Genomic DNA, 23,755 nt, shown 5'->3' on the forward strand with positions numbered 1-23,755 from the left:
CACAGCAGACACTAGCAGGGTGGTATAAGTATACCAGAAGCTCTAGCAGTGCTGAAAATTCACTGGAAGAAATGCAATCCTAGAAAGAATGAATTAGGGAAAGTCTTTTCTAACATTTAGTGCTATCAACTCATACAGAATATGATTTAAGTATGTTCTATTCAGATATTTTCTTTTGCAAAAATCAGCTTTCTTTCTTTCATTCTTTTTTTCTTTTCATGTTCTTTACAAGCTTATGCCAGCCTAGAATTGCCACATGACCCCTTGGTTTTAAAGCTCACCTGAATTCTTCCCTTTATGGATTTACATCAGCTCCAATTTGTTTTGGACAAAGCAAGTCCTCAGATTTCTTGGATATAAGAGAGGATTGGTGCAAACTTGGAAAGAGGTGCAATAATGCTGCACTACCTTGAAGTATCATTCTTAAAGCTCTAGAAGAAACTGTAGGATAGCTTTCTCTGCAAAGGCTCTTTTAGCTACAGTTGGTAGTCTCAGGTTCCCTAGGTTACGTGAATATTAATTATTATATTAGCATTCATCAAAGCCTTTCAACTTAAAAGAGATGTTTCATTAATGCAACAAATTAGAGCCCAACTGGATACAAGCTGTAGTTGTTTTCTGTACTTCCACCTCTCTGCTTTATAGACTTCTAAGTTTGATTTAGTCTCATTTGTGCTATAGACCTGCAGTGGCAAATAATCTGAAGTTTTTCCAAATAGCTGTAACTCTTGTTTCTGCTGGAAGCTAGCAAATAGTTAAAACAGCCCTCAAAATGGCTGGAGAAGGGCTATGGCGAATGGTGGTTTAGAGGAGGCTCTGGACATTGTTTTCCTGGGCTATCTTGCTGAGCTTGGAGGCTGGTGTTGAGATACAGCAGTTCTGCAGGAGTGGTATTGTGCTGTGATAACCCTGTATGAACTGTGGATACTGGGCTCCCTCCTTAAGGAAATACCATTCCTGACAAACCTTATCTGCATCTGGTGGTGAGGGGAAAGGAAATACCTAGCTGTAAAATACACTTTTAAAAATGCTAATGTTACACTTTTCTTATTTTTGGGGAGGGTGGTGGTAAATGTTAATACTTAAAAAAACAAATTGAGGTCTGGGAAAGAATAGTTAAGAGATCAACCTGTTTTCATAGTCCTATAATTTCGCCTCCTGCTTTTTATTCCCCGACCTCTGTTACCTTCTCCCACTTTAATACCTCTTCTGAAAAATATGTGCTAAACATTCTTACAGATTATAAAATCCTATTCCTCCTTGAAGGGATTAATTTGAAGTATATTATATACCACAGCATATATAACAGTATTGCTTAACACATCTGTGTATTTCAATAAAACACAACTGAAACACAAATAAAATATCTTGCAAGGTCAGTTTATGCTTACATAAGCTCACACTAGCACATAATCAATAGCTTTCCTAACACTAAACAGATCAATAATTCCACTGTACTCTGAAATCTTCCATTTCAGCATACAAAGAAATACACAAAACTGAGATTACATTATGGTTTCAGAGTACATTTGCTGCGTGTTTAATAAACCATATGTAAAATCTGAAATACAGATTCAGAGACATACTTCCATTTCAGAAGAGAAAAGGGCTGAGTGGAGAGAGTGAGTGACTGGTGTTAGTTAGAAGAAACAGATGAATCTTTTAATTGCTTGCAGACTTTATATTTTCCTAAAAGTTGGAAAATTCTTATAATGGGAAATTAAATAGGATCAGATTGAGCTAGTTATGTTTTCGTGGTAGACTTTAAGTGCTTTGAAAATTTTATTATACTTCTTACATATTTAGCCTTATTTCAGATCCAACCTTGTTGATTTTCATTGTCTTAGATATTTATGATGTTACTTCATTTTTGTTCAAGGACTGTCTGCATAGCAGAGATTCTTCAACAGATGCTGTTTCAGATGTGAGATTTAAGCACTCTTTTCTCAAAGTTTGGAATATGTCGCAATATTGCACTGTTAGAAAGCATTGATTTCCCAGTATTGACTGGGCTTGACAAAAAGCCTGGAGAAATGAATAACATTGTCTAGAGCCCTAGTGCAGTACAATAAGATAATTTCTTGCTCACTGAAAAATGTTACAGGACACACAGGAGTGGACATAAATTAAGAGTAGTCTTACTATTTGTAGTTGCACCCTTTAAATTTTGGTATTATATAGTGGACTTTTTTGTATGTCGTTCTCTGAACTGTCATGATAGTTTATGATAATATGCAGCTTCAAAATCTTTGTATTCACATGTACAGTACAATAGCTCACATGATCTGAAAACTTACCCAAGCTAGGTGAACTACTAAAACAAATTATTATACAAACATAGACTTTCTCTGGTCATTAGTAAGCCAGATATTAGTCACTTGGAATACTTTGCCTTTTATTCAAATGATACTACGAACCATATTTTCAGACACACTAAGCATATGGCTGTCACTTAAACTGCTTACAATAGCTAGTTTTGAATATTTACTATTTTTACTTTGTGTTTGGTTATATATGGTGTTTCAATTCACTGTTTGATAACTAAAGATCAACAAAGGGATCTGACTGTGCAAGCACTACTGGTGTGGATAACGTGCAAATATTTTGTAATAGGAATATTATGCTATGTTTCTGCAAACAAACATTCATTTGTTTGTTGCTTACTACAGACCTTTATAAAAGGTGAACTGAACAGAATTGATACTTTGTAAAAATACAGAGATAGAAGGGATCTCAAGACTATCTAGTCTCTGGACTCCCTGTGAAATCCATCTTTCTCAGACAGACTCAAATCTGTCTAGGCCATTCCTGAAAGATATTTGGCTAAATGTCTAATAAAAATCTCTAGTGAATGAAATTCTGCAACTTCCCTAGGCAATCTATTTCAGTGTGCTTCTTAATATTAGATCTAAACTTTCTTTAGTGCAAATTAAAATGATTTCTTCTTGCCTTCCCCCCAGTGGCCTTAGAGGACAATTGAACATCTATTCTTTAGAAAAATTTTGCATATTATAGTACTTGCACTTCTGCATTGTCTGTCACTATCCACTTTTCCCCTCCTACCTCAATTTAGTGCAAAGTATATTCATAGGAAATATTTCACACTTCTGTTCCTAGCAATGAAAAATGCCCTCTGGCTCCAGCTCTACAGAAATTTGTGTCACACGCTGAAGAGTAGTCCACACAAAAGCAGCCCTATTAAATTCACAGAGTTGAACTTGATAGGTCAGATTCTGCTGGCTCTGGTCCCCTACCTGGTTTTGTATTATCTTTATGATTTTTTGAAAAGCATCTTGTCTGTTAAAAGCAGCCTTTTAAAAATAAACAAGGTAGCAGATCTTTCATTTTAAAATATGAGATTTTTAGAAAATAAATAAATGCAGAAAATACAGCTGCTTGAAGACCAGGTTAACTGTGTTGGCCCAGTGATCCAGTTCTAGATTGGAACAGACAAAGTTCCAGTGGTAAATTGCTGTCTGTCACAAAGTATGAGGCTGTGTAAAATTTTTGTGCAGAAGAAGGGGCCTTTTCACACCAAGTATTTAACTCAATAAAATACTAAAAAGTTGTAGAACAAAACAAGTTTAGCTAAGCATCTTCTTTAATGAAAGAAGGTAATCTGAATGAAAACTATCCTACTTGCTGCAGAAGGATAAAGCAAAGGTCCTTTTGCTGCCTGTAGCTGTAATGTGGAGGAGTCAGGAATCTTTAAACTCTGCAGCAGCTCTTTCCATAAACACAAATTTCACTCTTACTAAATATTATAGATTATTCAAATCCCACTTGAGATAAGAACTGTGCTGGCTTTTGGATCAGCCAAGGAGCTCTGTTAGCCCTTGGCTAACCACTGACTGCTTTAACCGTTACAGCTGATTCCCATTCAGTTGTTGGAAGGAAGATGCTAAGAAGTCTGCGCTCTCCTCAGGATGTGTGTACGCTGTGTATGGTCAGCAGGCATGAGCAGCCTGTGCCCAAGCTCTGAACCAACTGAAAGGCCTGTGTCTATACTGGTGCAGAACCTGGATGAGCTAATTAACTTTACTGCTAGGAAGGATATAATAGTTCAGGCTGAGCTTCATGGCTACACAGCTACTATGGAAACTCCGAAGAAACTACCCCAGCATGTTTAGATCCTGCAGATACTTACACATCTGGCTACTGCTAAATTAAAGAGTGTAGATTTTTCATGTAAAGGTGTTACATCATGCAAAGGGTTTTGAAAACAGGTATAGTCAAGGCAACAGTTCTGTATTATTACCCAAGGGTCAATCTATACAATTAGTCCAATATTTGAAAACATCATTATTCCTTTTGGTTGTCTCAGTGTTTGGATAACCTGCTTGAGAAAAAAGGATTTTCTTAAGTTCTCAGCACCTGCAAACCTGAAGAAATTATTTGGATACCGTGTGGGCTCTGAGTTCCATCCTAGTTGGTCTCAGTAGAGAGCTGGGGCCATGGTAGTTGTTCCAAGAAGGAAGAAATTCAGCAAAAGCATCTGCTGGTCAACAAAGTACTTTCCCCGGTCAACAATGACTATTTGTTGTCTTCAATATGAATAAAGATTCTTAGGCAAATGCAACATACTACTACAGTTAGTTTATTGATTAGAGTTATCATGACTGTACTCATTCAGTGTTATGAAGTTTATATTACCAGTCCTAATGGAATAGCCTTATTATACTGATATATACTGATTTTATTCCTTCTTTTTTTATAAGTCAAACTTCCAGATAATGCAATTGGCTCCCTTTTGCTTGTCTTGGTACAAGAAATATCTGTGTTTGATGTTATTCCTGGAGTTCAAAAAGAGCTCTGAAATCTCAGTCCACTTCCAGCTCTTTGCAGGAGAAATGCTGCAGGAAGGCGTGCCTCCCCAGATAAGAAATTCGTAGTGCCAACCTGCAGCCTAAAGGAGGTACCTGCCAAACTGTGGGTCCTCCAAATATTTGGTCCTTTGATTCCACATTCATACCGGACTTTTAATGGTGTAGCTGGATCTTAAAAATGCTTTGTTCTAGATTAACCCCGATGCCTAGCAGCTCTGTTAATAATTGGAACTGAAACCTTCTCTACATAAAGTATTTAAATGTTCTTACACATATCTGAGCTGGATGATCAGCCTGTGTAGCAACACTGCATCTTCCAAGAGCTGCCCCATATCTCAACATTTTGTCCTGGTCAGAACTTCACAGACAGCATGGATCACTTTCCATCCCTTCAAGGGAGATTCAGAGTTTGACTTTAAGGTACTGACATTTGGTGCTGTTATGATTCTGACCCTTATCTCTTATTTCACCATCTAGTTAGGAAATGTTTTATGTTGGAGCTTTTACCAGTTTCTCTCTTCCCAAATGGCATAATACACAAATTAAAATACTGGCTTGGCTTTGCAACACTTTACATATCATACTTGTTAAAAGAATCGGTTTTTACAATACATATCTCAGGCTTATGAAGCATATACTCTTTTAGGTGTCATTGCCTAATGATAGAGACCATATATGTGATGGTTGTGGAAGTAATTACTTGAACCACCCAGTCTCTACCCATTTCTCATCACTTGCTGTCAGTTGTAGAGGTACCTTGTGTCACAGCTTGTATGAACAAGTTGCTGAACGTTTTTCTAGTGGGTTTTGCAGCTTGCAGGTTATACATATTATAGCTCAAGCTTTGTACATTGATGCTTGGGCACCAAGGAGTTCTGTGTCATGATTTGATGCAAATGAGAGATTGCTACTGGTATGCGTTAGCCTTTAGCATATATGTTATTAAATAACATAAGAATATACATCATTAATCAATATGTATTTCCTTATTCCCACTGCATTTTTGAGTTAACGTGTCTTTGTTTTACTGCCTCAGCAGATCCATAATATTAATTAAAATTATTACTTATGAGTTCTATCTGTTTTTCTTCAGACCATTTCTGCTTTTATTGAAGCACTCATTCCTGTGGAAAGAGTAATAAAAAGAAAGAATGCATCGTCTGTATTAATTAATGTTACCTATTATCAGTTTCCTTTTTCAGATTCTGATAGCCATCAGACACTTCTGTTTGTTTTGTGAAAACTGGGCAAGAATATTGTGGAGTTATTCCTTTCTACTCTGCATGTCCTGAAACCCCAAGGATTTCAGAATTACAATTTTTATGATTCCTAATCTGCATGTGATTGTCAGGGGGCAGGAATGGCCGGCTGCTCCCTAAGGTGCAGGGAACTGGGATCCCCGTGCAGTGACCTGGCTGGCAGCCACTGCCCCATTGCCCACCAGGGTGCCAGGGCAGCCCCAAGTCTGGACATCGGGCATGGGGCACCGCCAGGGACAGGGATGGGCTAGGGCCAGGCTGGGTGGTTGGGGCCATGGTTGGGGCAGGGGCTGTGGCCAGGCAGGGGCAGAGTTGTGGTAGGGTTGGAGCACTGCTGCTGCATCCCGGAGCAGTGACTGAGGGCCCTGTGCTGGGCTGAAATGGGGGCTGCAGCCAGGTAGGGTGCGAGAGGCTCCAGGGAGGTGGGCAGGGACAGACAGACAGATGGATGGCTGTTAACGCCCTCAGGGCAGAGTCCTAATAGAGATCTCTGAATTCACTTACTTCTGTTGCTACAGTACATGATTAAGGTTAAAAAAATGGTTAAAGCAAAAAGTTACCAAGAAGAAGAGTAAATACACTCTAGTCAGGAGTGGTTCAAGAACATCCAGTGTCCTCCCAGACTTACTCATTTGAGTTTCCTGCCTCATTACTTGATTTGTATTTTTCTGTATATTTAAAATAGGATACCATATGCATAGAGCAATTGTTTTCATCATTTATGTACCTGTTGAGCCATGTGAGTGTACTCTCAGGTCCATCCCCACCTGTGTACGTAGTGTCTCCTATGGTCCAGGCACCCGTTATGGCTGAGCGCAAGGCAATGGGAATCGTGTACAGGGATCAGAGTGGAATATGGCTTGGGCAAATAGAGCCATGCTGTTTACTCTTTCATGAGTAATATTTTCTGTTATCATTTCCTGATAACTTGCCTAGTAAGATTATTTAAAATCTATTCCACCCCAGAATTCACTCATTCCCAGTATTCCTCATGCATCTGGAAACTTTACCTGGGAGTCCGTGAGGAGTTCCTGAGCTCAGTATTCAAAACAGGTTAACGTGTACCAGTAAGCCATTTGACAATTCAAATGGTACTCTTTCTTTTGGTCTTTTGTGTATGAATCAAGCCAACTGCCTAACAAACTTCCCCCCTCCCCCCGCCCCACTTTGACTGTTATTTGTACATATAGTATGATGTGCAAAAGAAAAGTTAGGCTTGGAATCATCACAGATCTATTAGTTATCTTCCCTGTCTTCCAGAAAACATAATCCTTTGGATCCTTCCGTGTGCCAGAACAGGCATCATCTCCACCAGAAACAAAACATTCCTTTAGTAGAATATTAGCTAAGTGTAAATCGTTGATAAAGTTGAAAGGAACAGCTTATCTTTCCTGTGTTTTACTCTGTTAAAGTCAGCTTACTTTCAGGCAGAATTTAGCTTGTATTGTTTAACTTGTTCCAGTGGCTTGTTTTATCTTACTTACTGAAAAAGTCTGAAATAAAGCTTTCCTTTTCCTCTGGCTGCTTCTATAAACATATTTTTTTTCTTCACAATTAATCCTTCTGAGTTAGGAAAGGAACAATCATCTATTCTCTGCTGTGTTATCTTTTCAAAATTCCAAGCAACTCTGTAATTGGTGAATTTTCTTCTCTAAACAGTTAATATTTCTTTTAATGTCTCACCTAATGAGACAGGTATGTCCTGTCAAATGATAAATAATGACTGGCCATGAATGTTTTAGCCTCAGGTCTGAAAACTGGATCCAGTAGTAGCAGAGAGAGCATTGTTCCTTAAAGCAAAATGCATTGTAGGGCTTCAGGTTTGATTTCAAAGGGCTCATGGAGCTTTTCATTGCATTTCAGTGTTTCTTAATAATATAGGCTATTTACATACATAATATTTACATAAAGTTTGGTGGTAACATGACTTTACTCCTACATAATGTTTAAATGAGGGAACCTCTTGCCCTCCATCTATTTAAGGACTTCAGCTGGGTATTTTGGGTAGCTGCTAGGCTATCTATCTGCTACAGAGAGGGTATCTGTCTTCTTTACTTGCAAATTGTCATATAATTTACTTAACATCTGTGATATTGTGTACAACAAAACTGTACTGGACAGTTGCAGAAACAAATTTTAATTAATTGACTTGCAACCATCTAGCTGTTCAGTAGGCTAAACTCTATACCCTGTATTTCTCATCCTCCATTCCTTTTGTCTTCTTAGTTCTTTTTTTCTTCAGCCGTTTGGTTTCTTACGGTCACTTGTTCTGTGTTAAATGAAATCCTTTTGTTAATTCTTTGGGGACTGAATCGTGTTTTCTGTGTAAAGTCTAACACTGGTTTTAGTTGAAGACTCTCAGCGTTTTCTATGATAATCTTCATCTTAACAATTGATAATAACGTTAAGATTGATTCTGACTTTATCTGGATGGAAAAGGGAGAATGAGAGAGAAAAATAGGATAAGAGAAGTGGTTCTTGGACTGATTATTTTCTCAACCATTTTTGTTAAGTTGGACTTGCTCTATAAAGCAAGTCAAGGGAAACACAATTATGGAGGGTTCATATAGCCTTTTGGTACTTAGTTAATTAGAACTGGTTTTCATTCTCTTAGTTCTCTAACATCTCTTTTCTACTCATTTCCCTGTCCTTGAGCAAGTTTTGTTTGTTTGTTTGTTTTGCAGGTCAGAATTAGCTTCCTGCTGTGATGCAGTTCACAATTTTATTGCTTCTCAAAACAATACCCCCCTGGGAAGTAACATGAGCTATGAGGTGGACAATAAAAAGACCATCCTTATCACGGAGGACATTTTTAGGATGCTGCCTGTGGTAGGAACTATATCTTTACCTTTAGTTATACTTGCAGTATCATAAATATTTTGGGATAGAAATAGAGCTGCTTTGTTTGATTGCCACTGGAAGGACCTCTTCACTCCCTATATATGCTGCATTTACCTAGCAGAACTTTTTTTTAGCTTTCCTCTGCAGCAGGGGAGGAATGGACATGGCATAGTAGTTCAGAATATATAGGTGACATTGCTACAGAACACAATTTGCAGCCTCTCTTGGTAGCCAACCATGTTTCTTAAGGGTTTTTTTTAGTCTAAGACATGAAGCCTATGGACTGAATCCTCTGAGAACATTTGCCTTGCTTTTCTCATTCCTGTTTTCAAAGATATTTCAGTCTTTAAGGAATATTTCATATTCCACTTATTCTCATGCCATTTCCAATGCAGGCTTGGGCATACTACTTGTGAAAACTATTTTGAGGATAGACCTGCTACTGATGTGGAACACCTTTGCGTCCAGAAAAACAGGCTGAATGAAGGGATCAGATTTTGAAGCTAGGGACTTTAACAAATGTGACAAGGCAATGTGTATCTTGCAAGGGATCTCTGTTACCCTCTCTGGTATTCTTGATCTGTGAGATCCCAAATACTGTAAGTCTAATCCTTTCTTACACTGCTGTAAATCACAGAGAACCTCCATTGCAGTACAGGAGGTTACAGTGCTTTCATACCAACACTGAACGAAAGATAAAAGTATTTTTTACCCACGCGGAATTAAAGATAAAACTTGTACTTTTTGGGTGCATATATACTTGTTAAGCTAGGCAGAGTTTTCTGGGTCATGTGTTCTCCTATAATAATGAAACAAACTGTCTTTCTAGAATTGAACAAAATATTTTATCGTATTGTCTTGAGATGTATTGCTGGACATGATATTTGCCACTTCCCCACTTGCTTTTTTCCTTGTCCATGACAATAGTGCCTTTCCTGTTTCTCTTTGGGCAGCTGATGGGAAAAGAAGGAAAGATACAGCTCTATTTAAGAAAGTTTTGATTCAGTTTTACAAATGGGTTTAATTTCTGCACTTGACGTAGCGTAACTTTGCCCTCACTGTTGAAGGTCAGTGCTCCTACAGCAGGAGAGACTGAATGAGAAGTATATCTGTTCCTGAGACCCTTGGATAACAGCCAGCTATATTAATGTCAACTGAAATAGCCAGCAATTTACATTAATATGCCAAGCTGTGATCTCTGCTGATTCACAAGTGGATACACTTAGCTCTTACTCAGCTCCCCTGCGGCAGGACAGTAACCTCTAACAAGAGTAGTAGTGGAGAAGGCAAGCAGCCAGAAATAGTAACTGCTTCAGCTATCAGTCAAATTCACTTACGAATTTAAGTTAGAACACATAACTATCCATTGCAGCATCTTTCAGGTTTCCCTAAATTCATTACTTTACCTAAAATATAATTGAATGATTGCAAATTAGTAAGCATTTACAAAGTTAGCATCCATCAGCTGACACAGTCAACAGGGCAACTCCCAGTCTGTTACAATGCAGAATTAAAGTATCCAGGAAGAGCTAGTCCGTGAATACTGTGAGGAATCAATCCAATACAAGATCATTTTCATGTTAAGCAAGTTTAAAATGTATTCATCCAGTTTAACAGTCCAATGTTATTCCTTCAAAGTAGTGAAGACAGGGATAGCCATTCTTAGTCTGTTGACGACTATTTTTGGCTCTTGGCTACGCAGGCCTGGCAACCCTGGCTGCTAAATGGTGGGTGCTTTCACTAGGATGTACTGGATTAAACCTGCAAGCACAAATGGATTGCACAAATCATCAAATCATGCTTTGGATTCCTTGCCACTAGAAGTTAAAAACAAACAAACAATCATCAGAAGAATTATAAAACTTTGGCTGTATCATTTTTATTTGTTTGCAGTCCTCTCCTCTTTCAGTCTATCGCTTCAAGAACTGTGCAGTGGTTGGAAATGGAGGCATTCTCAAAAATTCCAGTTGTGGAGCTGAAATCGATCGTTCTGACTTTGTGTTTAGGTAAGAGCTGCTTGATCTTACTGGAGAATGTTGAACGTTTCTAAAAGCTTGGAAGGATTGGAAGCATGCCAGTGCTGGTTTGTACCAATGAGCGAAAAAGATCTTGACATAGTTCCTCCTTTCAAAGGGAGAAAGCCTTTCTGCTTTATAGATTTTCAAAACTAGATTTGTGAAAACATGTGAAATATCACATGTTTACATTTACGCTTGGGTTACCAAAGGGTTTACTTAGCCTTAGGTTGGCTCATTAATGTAGTTACTATTAGCACCTTCTGTTCACCATCTAAAAATCAGGCTTCTAGTTTAAGTAATTGTTTCAGCTCCCCCTATAGACTGTTGAGAAAATAGAGAGTGATTCAGCCCACCTCTCTCAGTACATGATTCTCAGAATCTAGATTCTACAGAACAAACTGAGTAACCAAGTGAAGGTTCTTTTCTCAGTGATGTCCAACCATACAGTCTTCTGAATTTTGTATCCTTTCCTTTTTTTTTTTTTTTTTTTTTGACTAATATTTGGGCTTTCCAAATTAAAAAGTCTTTCCAATTAGATAATTGACCTTAATAAAAATGAGGAATCTACATACTAGATCTAAGTGACTCACTTTAAAAAGAAATACCTTCTTTACCGTATAACAAGCTATTGTTTCCCCTAATTGGGCAAGTTATGTTAACCTCATGAAACAGCCATCAACATTGCTCTGCCAGCTGAGGGACTGGTATCAATCACACTGCTTTTAAATAGCAAATAGTAGAAGACTTTCTGGAAAATGCATTGTTTAGGCAAGAAGGGCAATATTTTCTAGAAGATAACAGAGAATTCACAGATGGACTCCTTATGGGATTTCAACTTGCATCTGATTTGTGAGAGCTCATTTATGAAACTGAGCTCTCTGTGCTATATTTTAACCATCTGCACAGCAGATTAAATATTTTTACCAGAAATGTTGTAAGCCTTATTTAATATTTGTAAAGTGCTTGGAGATCTCTGGAGCTGACGTGAAAATGTCATTCCGCAAAAGAAGAATTTGCAAGTAATAACTGCGAGGCATTTCTGATGGACTTCTATTAAAATAAGTGTTTCTCAATTTCAGGTGTAACCTCCCTCCAACCACAGGAAGCATTAGCAAAGATGTTGGCAATAAAACAAACCTTGTGACTGTTAATCCAAGTATCATAGCTCAGAAGTAAGTAGTCCTGCAATTCTGTTTCTGTGCAATATTATATAATTGTTTGACATGATTTAGATTTTTTTAAAAATCCTTTGGGATATTAGCACAGAGAGTGGTGCAGAGAGATTACTTCATTAGTAAGGCTTAGTTCCCACATAAAAGATGTACAAGTCTAAAAGGAAATCTATTACACACAGCCTTTTTATAACAAAAAGGAGGCAACAATATCCAGATTAGCAGGTGCCTCTGCTGGTACCAGTTCACACCTTATGAAAGAGTAAAATCGATCACTGCAAGTCCAGCCCTCTTCCCCCTACAAAATCCCTACGACCCCCAACAACAACAACAACAACAAAAGGACTTATAATCATAAATCAGGAAAACTTGGAAAAGTGTGTCCAATTCAACCAGTGGGACTATAAACACATGTTCTTAGTATTCTGGAAAAGGGTAAGTCCTGAATGGAGGCCCAATTTCTGTAATTCATTTTATCAGTCTGAACCAAAGCTGCTCACCCACTTTTTTTCTCAGCAAAGTTTTCTTTTCACCTTCTTGATGAAAAGAAAATCTACTAAAGCTAGGCTGACTAATCTGGCATCTTCAGCAGTCTGGAGCTGCAGCTTATCTATGAAAAGGACTGCTATGGGATATTATTTACTGCTTATTGATCTAACTGCATATTGTTGTTTGACATATCTGTATTTGTCAAATAGACAACACCGGGCAAAGTTCTTATAGCTCAAAAGCAAGAAGAAACAGTGCAGTAAGCACAGAAATGACTAACAGGTGTTTGTTATTGATTCAAGGAGACAGCTTGAATTTTTGCAGTGAGTACTGACTGCTTTGATGCTTACCCAGCCCTTTTTGACTTAAATGGAGATGAATTGTTGCTTCTCCTCAAAATAGAATTAGCTCATTGACGTTAATGGGGCTGTACAAGAATATGAGAAAGGAAAACTTGGTCCAGTGACTCAGCTTCATTGGTGACTATTGAACTGATGCATGATTTCTCTGGGTTTGATCATGGTGTCCTGTCACACCTACACTTACTTTTAAGTCAAATTATACTATACTGGCATTAATAGGTGTTATAGTGAAGAAAGTAGGAGCTAAGCCTGTGTGAGGATGAAATGAGATTGTGTGAGGACTTTGGAATTTGAGCATTTTAATTATTTAAATATTCAGAGGAAACTGTAAACGCTCTGAAGGAGAGGGACGTGATTTGGCACCATTTAACAGAGCTGAGTTTGTTTTCTCAAAAGACCTTTTTCTGATTTTAATCAGTTTAATTTCTAATTCTGCATTTAGGCTTAGTCTGATAGTACGATTGTTAAGGTTATGTTAGCTTTTGAAACATACCTGACAAGGCATACAATGCAGAGGAAAGAAGCATGGTTCTTACGTGTCCTAATGGAGCTGGACTACTCTGCACCTATAAGTAATGAAGCTCTAAGGGAAAGCAAGATGAAGCTGAGTCATTAAAGCTTCTAGCTAAGAAAGGAGAGCAGAGGTCTGAAATTTGCTCTGAAGGCTCTTTGTGCATTTTACACTGAGCAGAAATAGAGATAATTCTGGGAGGCCAGAAGTTCACCATTCAGTCACCCTCCCCAGCTATAGCCTCAGGCCTTGTGTGCTTGCTTTGTCTGTTGACTGGCATGCTCGGAGCAGGGGCCCAGGCGCACCAGGAGGGGCTGAAAGGCTCTCATTTAGTCTGTGTCAGAGTCTAGTGGCAATGGCACTTCTCTGGGAAGCAGAAGCTGTAAGTTTAAACCCTTCAGACTGAGAAGGGAGGTGGACCCATGTTTTTCACTCCTTGCCTAAGTTGTGCAAGAGGCAGCTGGTAACTCCTCCATTAGTGAGGATTTAGAATGGCAATAGCAGTGGTTGCTGTCCACTTTCTCGAACTGAATGTTGCATGAGAAGAGGATTTGAATCTGCTCAGTTTGCAAGAAGAGATGAAACCACATCTTCCAGTTTCTGCTGCAACTGTTGGGCTACTTTGTGAAAAGTAGGATCTGATAGCCCTTTAAAAAAAGGCAAATATATCCTGCTCAGACAGACAACTACCAACAAAAAGGGACTAAGTGCTTTGAATCCCAAAGTGGATGTAAGCACCGTATGTTCAGATGATTCAGACACCTAGGGTCTGTATAGGAAATGTGCTGAGTGACACTGTTGTGTCTTATATTGCTTCTTGAATAACGCTTGGAAATTCACTAGTTAGTATTGAGAATCACTGAATTATACAACAGAGAGAAATGAGCCTTTTTGTTGACTGCTGGGAAACTGAAGTATCTCAGAATAAGAAATATTTTCTTTGTGAAGTCGGGCCTCTAAGTCTTGAGGGAACATCCACATGTTCCCTTTGAAGGCAAGGGAAATAAATAGGTGTGTCAGGATTTTAAGCTATTTAACAAGTCTATCAAAACCAGCTAAGCTTTTGCAAAACTTGGACACATGCTGACTTTTTGCTCTCCAAGACTGCTCGCGTGCAGGAGCAAGTACTCCTATTTCCACACAAGGCAGACATCCAGGATTTGAAGATGTGTTATCATATACGTATTCATGTAAGAAATAGTTTTCAAAAACACACACAATACATACCATAGTGCATGTATTTTTATATTGAGAAAGTATGAATACGATTTTTTTGCATTCTCCTTTGAAGCTTAAGTTGTTCGTCTCTGAAAACAGGTCCTGCTCTCATTAACAGTGGATTTGATCTCCTCTAATACCTCCTATGTTACCAACTCAATTCTATAATGTGTATTGTTATTATACAGTAAAGTCAGATTTTCATATCAGCACATGGAAATATGAAAACATATAACAGGTTGATATACAGTTGCAATATAGACAGGCTGAACTGGTGCGATTGAGCTGAATTCACAAATCACGTGGATGTAAAGTCATGCTGTTTGGTCTGTAGTATACTTATGTCAATAGTACATTTCATTCACTCTTTTCCTAAAATATTGTATTTGCCAGATACAACAAACTCAATGAAAAGAAGACAGAATTTTTGGAGAACGTTGCGGTCTATGGAGATGCTTTCCTTTTATTGCCAGCATTTTCTTTCAGAAGCAACACCGCTACTTCTTTTAAAGTATATCAAACACTTAAAGAATTCAAAGCAACACAGAGGGCAATATTTTTTCACCCTACTTACCTGAAAAGTCTTGCCCAGTTCTGGAGAACTAAGGGTGTGAAAGCCTATCGATTGTCATCTGGTTTTATGATCACTAGTGCTGCTCTTGAGCTGTGTGAAAATGTGAAGCTATATGGCTTCTGGCCTTTCTCAAAATCCACAGAGAAGATGCCAATTAGCCACCACTATTATGACAACCAACTGCCTAAACCAGGTTTCCATGCAATGCCCAAAGAATACAACCAGATCCTTCAGCTTCATGGCAAAGGCATTTTGAAGTTGCAGTTTGGTAAATGTAGATCAAAATAAAAAGGTAGGTCACATTCTTCCCACATAAAATGTCTTCAAGTAATGTGTTAAGACAAAACTTCTTTTTTTGCAAACACTCTGGGTCTATTCTTCCTTACAGAGATATTTCTTCCCTAGAATCACTGAAAGTTGTGTCCATAAGTAAGTGAAAGATGGAGTTTATTGAAGAAATGTGAAGTATCACAGAGCTGAGAAATGTTCTCTAATTGTTAACTTTAGACAGAGGGCATAGCTAAACACATGTTATTGCCATAGTTCATTATCAGTTAACAGTGTCTCCTCATCTCAGGCATATTTCTCTCCCAATCTGTGTTTGGTTTGGTATCAGTTCCCATGAAACAGCTTCTTCTGTGAACTGTTTTATTTAAGCTGATCACAGATTGTGATCTACAAAAGTGCCTAATCCTGGCACAGCTGTAGCTTTTCCAGGTGTATATAGAGGCCAAAGTAAGGATTCAGATTGCCCTGTGAAGGAGTAACTTGTATATGCAGCCTTGTTCCCTCTCGTTAGCAAAGGATAAGGTTAGAACAGCTCACTCTTGCAGCTTGGGAATTCACAACGGCTTGCAGACAGCAATGAGGAAGCTGCTGTAGACTGCAGCAGATTTTGCTGTGGACTTTACCCTGAGGCATCCTTGAATCTGGTCAAATACAGAATGAAGTGTCATTCCCTCTCCCTCGTCCTTTCACACTCTCCCATCTCCCTTGTAGCTCTACCTTCTGTGTATTGCCTCAGTGTAGTGCAGTCTGGCTCCTGACCTTGAGCCAACTCACTCGGTACAGATCCCAGATGACTTTGAAAGGATTGGTTTGCATATTTTCCAGCCTGACTTGCCTTGTTGGCAAAATAAGACCTGTTTGTATAGGTAGTTATTCATCGTCTAAGGTAACTCAGAAATTCCCAGTTCAGAATACTGTCTTCAGATTTGCCTTCCAGAACTCTGTGTTTCCAGGGGGTGCAAATTAATGTAACAAGAAGTGAATTGTATCATACTACTACTCTTGTATAATGCTTGAATTGGACTGATGTAATTCTGTATTTCTCAAGTTAAATATATAAAAATAGCATCAGCTTGCTCAAGCCCAAAATTTTGAGTTCAAAAGCTAAGAAGGATTTTTCTTCTAGTTAGGTTATGAAGTGAATTTGAAAATAGCCTTTGATGGTATTAGAAAACATGCTGTCAAAGATACATTTCATAGTTGATTCATAATCAGAAACTGCAAATTTATAAACTATAAGATTGCTAATGGCAAGAAGGTACAATTTATTCCGTTTCAGGTTTTTTTTAAGAAATAGAAAAGGAAACTCCTTGCAAGTATTATTAGAGTAATAGAAGGCAAGACTGGAAGAGACTTAGAGGCCGTTTAGTGAATCCATTCCCCTAGTCTATGGCAGGAAATGACATAGAAGAAGGTGTATGTGTATATCGTTTCATGTGGCTGACTTAGGCTTTTTTTTGCCTGTAAAAGATTGTAGCACATTGGAAAGGTTAAGAAATACATAATGCATTTCTTACTAGTAACTTAGATGCTAAGCTGTTTGCATCCTGCAGTTTCCCTTGTATTTATTCTTCCTGTAATATTAATCCCTGGAGCTGTACTGTGTAATTTTTATTTTAGTAACTACACTAGCTAAGAAAGTGAAAGACAATCATTTATGAATTTTTTTATCCAGAAAGAAGCAGATAGAAGCCAAAAAAATGTTTAAGCATCTGTATGGGTTAATTAAATGCTGTCCATGCTTGGCGGACTGAAAATCACTTCTGCGGCCAAATTTGCAAAATAAGCTGTAAAGAAAAAACAAGTAGAAAGAGAACTTGTGCTGCCCTAACACTTTTTTTCCTCACCATGTTAATCACTTATTTTTAAGAAATTAGCACTTTAAAAACAAAGAAATGAAATGCTTTCAATGTGAGCTACCATTCTACTACTATTATTAACTATTAAAGATAATTGGAATTCTATCATAGATATATTTCAGTGAAGATGACCTTTTCTAAAAATTTAATAATCTCATTTTTCTTTTTAGTTTCTCATTTCTAGTTTTCTCTCTGCTCCCTCTCTCCTGTTATGTGGGTAGTTGAGAAAAATTCCTTATACCACTGGGTGCCCACAAAAGTCTCAGGCAAATCTTTCTTCACGCATCACTGGCACATCTAAATAAGATGTGAATGAAGCTGATCTGCTGCAAGCACCTATCTGCTGCAGGCAGGTAACAGGCACTGGACCACCACAGGGAGAACATCCCTGCCTCCCAATGAATCATTTTGGCAGTGTTGCTGATAAACTCCATCCATGCTGTTGAAGAGGTGACCTTTGCTCAGAAGTGGGCAAGGTCAGAAGTGGGAGTCCCACAGAACTGGTTCTGCACAGTGTAAGAAACCTATCTATCTGCCTTAATATCCACTCATGCACTGTTATGGTTGTGCTCAACAGAGACACACATCTCTCAAAGTAGATGTTTACCTGTCACAAAGTGTGAGAAAATGAGACATCAGCAAAATCTTGAAATGTAGTAAATATAGTAATGATCTATAGTAATTTTTTTTTGTATTAAATTGTAGAATCATTTCTGCGATGGTCCTGCAGCTGAAGGAAGTCTTGTTTGCTCATTGGTTTAACCTGATAAGCCTGAAAGTCATGTCATTAGCTTCAAGTAAACATAGGCTCAAGGAGGAGAAGTGGCCTGATTCTTATTTAAAAATAGATGGAAAAAAATAATTAGAAAAATTGTCAGATGATAAATTAATCAGACTGGCAAAAATCTGGTTGCCCTGAAGACTGGTTGAAATGCAAATATTGTCTGCCAAGAAAGTAGCAGGTTTTATGCCTGCTAGAAGGAGACAGCAGGGAAGATGAGGATGCATTGCTTTGGCATCCAGCACAGCAGCCCAAAGCAGCTGCTCGGAGAAGGGAGCAGACAGAAACAAAACTGAGATTGTCTAAGGTGGAGGCAGAGAGTATTGCTCAGTCATCAGAGTGCAAAGCACTGAAGGAGGAGAGGTTGAGAAGAGAGATGCTGGTAGTTAGTGAGTAGGAATTGCTGAACCTTAGCCTGAGTGCAAGTGTATGTTACCTGGAGAGTGAAAATTGGATCTGAGCTTTTAAACTCCAACCATGTGGACGAAAGGCATCTATGTCTGACAGAAGAGAAGCAGTGCAGCCCTCCAGCCAAGGTGGAGCTAGCTGGGAGGCACTGTGTGGAACAGGTGGCTGGCTATTTACTTGCTCAGGAATTACTGTCAGAGAGAATCGTGTTGTTGCAAACTCTGTTAGTGTATGCACATTTTTTTTTTATGTTGAAAATTGCTGGTAAAGCAAGTAAGTTATTTATAGCAATAGGGTACTTACATGAGCTTAAATTCTCCTAGAATTCTCTTATACTTGTGGCATCCAACAGCCAAGTTTCAGTCTGTTCTTGGCTTGGACCAATATATTATCCAGCCTGAAATTATTAGATGTATCCAAAGCTGAAAAATAGGTCTTCTGCTTACACATGCAGTATAGCTCTTAAGTAAACACTTCTCTTTGCTCATGTGTTCAGCCACAGAACTATGTTTTGGTGTTCAGAATAGTGTTAAAGACAAAACAAGTGGACATAAGTTGCACAGAAAAATGGATATTAAATTTTAGATCAAATGAAAAATATTTACAGTTTTAGGGGGCTGTTTCTTAATTTTTTTTCCCAAGAAAGAATTAGGCAGCTGAAGAAATAGAAGCATTTCACTCCCTAAATCTTTTAAAACATGATTATTATAATCTAATATAATAGATCAGATTAGATTATATAGTCTACTATATAGAACTGTATAGTATATTATACTATAATATATAGTATAATATATTTATATTCAGATTCGCAGTGGATGTGTTCATCTAGATGCTGGTTAGACCCAGCCTTGTTTAGCTTAGGAAAACTGAAGAGGATGGTGCAGGTGGGGTAAGTATGAGCATTTGTGGGGTATTCAAATGAAGGAGTCTTCCCTTACAAAGAACGGATACTCGAGCTAGATCAGTCACCAACAATCCTGCCCACCCTGGAGAATTTTGTGTGGCTATAATACTGTGTAAGAAATGTCACAGACAGACTGCAATCTGAAATAAGGCTAAAAAAAGCAGATGCAGATGCTGAGATGCATACACAGAGGACTCAGCTACTGTTTTATTTCAAATATAACAAGCAGTTTTCCTAGTATGCAAGAAATATCAGTAACATGTTTTATTGTTTTAATTACAGGGTGATGATCCTAAGGACAGAATTTGTGTACATCTCAGCAGTTTGGTGTTGGATTTGATCTGATGTGATTTTGTGAGCATTAAACTGCATTATTACAATAGAGGAATATTTTACATTTGGGAAGAAAATGAAATGATTTTTGACATAGTGATTGCTACATTTCTGAATTTTGACATCGATTTTTTAATGCAAAATAACATATATTTGGGAAATTTTGAAACTCCTGACTATTGGTTTAATCATAGCAAAGCACAATCTCAGGATGGTGGCAATATGTGACATTAATCATGTTTTGTGTCTTAAATTATAATCATTACAATATTTTGACATAAGATCTCTATTTTTGTTAATACCTGTAATACAGGCAATAGTCACTTATGTGGTAGCTGTGTAAACTGGCAGTGAACATTTTCAATTAAGAACTTGATTGTATAAACATTAAGGTTTGCCTACATGAGAAAGGTGATGAAAAGAGCTATAGAGGAGTAATTAATTCAAAGCTAAATCATTTTTAATTTGTCTTAGGGTGCATAGATGAACAAATTCCCCAGGTTAGTGATAGTGAAATAGTTTATGTGCTTTAAGTTTATGGCCAATAGATAATGGGTCATATGGGATTTAATGGGATCACTCATGTGAATGATGTTAATTTTGTGAACGAGTGCTTGAAGGACCAAGGTTTATTTTTAAACCCCTCTTACTGCTTGTATTCCTATCTAAGGTCCGGCTGAGCTCCAGATGAGAACAATAAGCTAGTGCTTATTGTGCTGCAGTTCCCAGAGTCCCAGTAGGGCATGACTTTGCACACATCCCTCCCATCCCAGATCCGTATCTCAACCTGGACCAGGTATAAGCTGGACCAGGCACTAGATAAATGAACTGTCATCCCTATAATTTTTTCTGCTTCTCATCTGACAAAACACCTATCAATATGTGACTACAGATAAGGAAACCGCATTAAGCATTATTAGAAGAGAGTTCCTTTTATAATCAGCTCAACTCCTCTCCTGTATGAGGACATATGACAAAAGAACCTATGATCACTGAAATTCCGTGCAATTCTAGTGTTTAAAGTTTCCATATTGTCCTAGAATACCTGTGGAGCAACATACTGGAACAAAAGACAATGAAATATCAGCCTCAGTGGAAATAATCACATTAACATTTATGGCAGATAGGACAAGCAGTTTTTCCTCTAACTATGGCTGCATGTATATTATTGCACATATGTTTTACTGCAGAACACCCTTCAAAATTATAATAAGCAGTTTCTGTTATAAAAAGAATTTCAGTGGTTTTTTTTGAGGGTGTTGAATGATCAGTTCAAAAATAGACTGTCCTTTTTATCCTTCTTGTATAGTCAGATAAAATATAAGGTATTTTGCTTACCAAAAAGTCATTTTACCACTGTAGCACTAAATTTCCATTCAACTGAAATTTAAAGAGCATTCAATATTCCTGTCATTGAGGATAGCTTGTTGAAAAAAAAATCCTAATTAAATGAATTGGACTTTATAAAATAGATTTTTAAACTGATACTTTATAAGAGCATTTCTATATTTGAAATATTTGTAATATTTGAAAGTTTATCCTATAGCAGTTTTATAGTCATATAAATAATCCTAAAAATTCTACAGTCAGTCATTATGGTTCTGGGTCTGTTACTTGAGACACATTCAGCATTTTGATCCATTTCCAAGATAATATCAGAATCCAATACTACTACTACTAATACCCAAGAAAAACAGTCCATAAATCCCGCAATTATGCATTAGCAATAAAGTCAATTTGTTGCAAAATAAGATTTAAAAAAAATATTTGATGTTTTGGATGATTGGACGCTATCACTAAGAGAACATGGGCCTCTCAGCATCGATAGAGCTTTTAATAGAAACAAAGACCTCATTGTTGAGTCCAGAGGTACATCTGCCTTATCAACTGGTAACTGAGAGAGGTGAGCTCAAGGATTTGGTTTGCCATGATCTGTTATGCTTCCAGCACCACATGCCCATGTTTGTCTTCACCAGCAGCGAAGCTTGTGCCAGTTCCTGGCCCAGGCAAGGGGTGGTGCTTATGTGCAGGGCTGGCTGCTGGAAGACCTTGCACCCATGCTGCCAGGGGAGTGGTGAGGAGGATGGCCTGCAGCATGATGTCATGTCAGCCCTGGTTCCACCAGGAGGGAGAGGATGTTGTACATGTGAGTGCCTACTGCCACATGCCAATTATAAATCAAAGACAAATTGCACCAGGAAGAGCCCCTGCTGCACAATAAGTCACTTATGTAGACTGTCTCTGAGTGTTTGTAGGTGGAAGGTGCGTGAAGTGATGTATTTGTCCCTCGGGTGATGCAAACTTAGAATCCTGGGTTGAGGAGAAGCACCTCATGCTTCATCCAGACTAAGACACAACTGTGTTCAGATAGGACTATAACTCATTCCATCTTTAGACTAATATAGTGCAATGAGATAGTTGTGACTGTGTAGGATTTCTTCCTTCTCATTGTTTTCTTAAGCGATTGGCACATCATTACCTCAGTAGGCTTATGACATAAAGATCTCTGTAAATATTTTCCATTCCTTCCCCCAGCCATTTATTTTCTTCTGTCTTGGCTAGCTCCACCTTCTCAAGCTCAGGTACATGATTTTCATTTTTAATGCCACACAATTTTCACTTCATTTATATGTGAACAGTTTGGGAAGTAAAGGCTGATGATTTGCCCACTACAAGGTAAATTAATCTGTCCAGGAAGTTTCCAGTTGCCTTCCTGACTCAGTCAAACTGGAATTGTTTTCATGTTGTCCCTTGAAGGTAAGTCCCAGAGACCTGAACTGTCTCTATAATACTCGTTTAAGTGGTGCTCGACAGTGCTCCTAGGCACTGGCGTGTGCTTGTCTATGTTGTTAAACTATTAGGAGGCTTCTGGCAGGCATTGCACCCATGTCCTCCCCCCCCCCCCCCGAGAGAGTTTGGGATTAACCTCTCCAGGCACCATTCCCATTAAGCAGTTTTGAAGTCAAAACTACCATTCTGTTTTGGAGGCAAGGAGAGGTTTGCTAACATAGATGAATTAGCTGGCCTGAGTCCCTGAGAATATTTTTTTCACATTTAATTTATTAGTGTAGACTTTGTGTTAGTTAAGAGGTCCATTTTACTTGAGATTTTCTGATTGATACTTGTCACAGAACAGCATACAGTATTCCTATATGGTGTAAGAAGCACCAGTCACAGTTTTATTTTGGGTTAGTAGTACAGATACTGTAATTGCAACTGGACTGTTTTAAATTAGACCCTAGACCATTCTTTTTAGAGCCTCAGACTCTTCCTGTGCTTTGCATAGCAGTAGAAACAGTGCCCAACATGTCAAGACCACTCAGCCATGTAGCCAGAATACCACATGCTGCACAAACACATACCATGCAGACTATTGCCTTTGGACTAGATACATGGTTTGCCTCCGGTTAATTTGCCTCTCCAATTATCTGTCTCCAATAAATTCATAGATATTTTAGAGACTGAGAAGATCTTGCATTGTGTTTAGAACAATCACAAGTGTTTTGCACATACTTGGAGGTCATGCAAAGGGTATTGTTCATTGCTCAGATTAGATTTGATGAACTATTCAGCATTTGTACAGTGATAGAACTTGGTCTTGTGTAAGTAGCAGATGCAGAAAGGAGCAAATGAAATTCACTTGCAGTAGATAACAACTTTTTGCAAAGGGGATTGATAGTTAGCACCTTATTGCATTATCTCAGTGAGTAAACATGTAGTGTGCACCATGTCACACCATGAAGAGCTGAAGTTACTGCATGTCTGGACTGTTTCTGTGCAGTTATGTTGTTTATAACAAACATATATTAGTATCAAGAAAGTTTATTGGAATATGTTTTAGAGAGATTTGGCTGAAAAGAAGAAACCTCTTCTAGTTTCCTAGATAATAAGGGGCCTTAACTAAAAGAG

General features: G+C 38.1%; 1 protein-coding gene across 1 annotated transcript in view; it reads left to right on the forward strand.

Moving 5' to 3' along the window:
• ST8SIA6 (ST8 alpha-N-acetyl-neuraminide alpha-2,8-sialyltransferase 6) overlaps window positions 1-19,822 on the forward strand; it is a 38,215-nt gene extending 18,393 nt beyond the window's left edge. The window contains exons 5-9 of the mRNA XM_062567721.1: window positions 8,770-8,914; window positions 10,820-10,932; window positions 12,024-12,116; window positions 15,090-15,562; window positions 19,796-19,822. Of these exons, the coding sequence (XP_062423705.1) occupies window positions 8,770-8,914; window positions 10,820-10,932; window positions 12,024-12,116; window positions 15,090-15,558 (820 nt within the window). The 3' untranslated portion in view covers window positions 15,559-15,562; window positions 19,796-19,822. The remainder of the gene's footprint in view (window positions 1-8,769; window positions 8,915-10,819; window positions 10,933-12,023; window positions 12,117-15,089; window positions 15,563-19,795) is intronic.
• The last annotated feature ends 3,933 nt before the right edge of the window (window positions 19,823-23,755 follow it).

This window comes from Rhea pennata, chromosome 2, assembly GCF_028389875.1.
Source record: "Rhea pennata isolate bPtePen1 chromosome 2, bPtePen1.pri, whole genome shotgun sequence".
Lineage (NCBI taxonomy): Eukaryota > Metazoa > Chordata > Aves > Rheiformes > Rheidae > Rhea > Rhea pennata.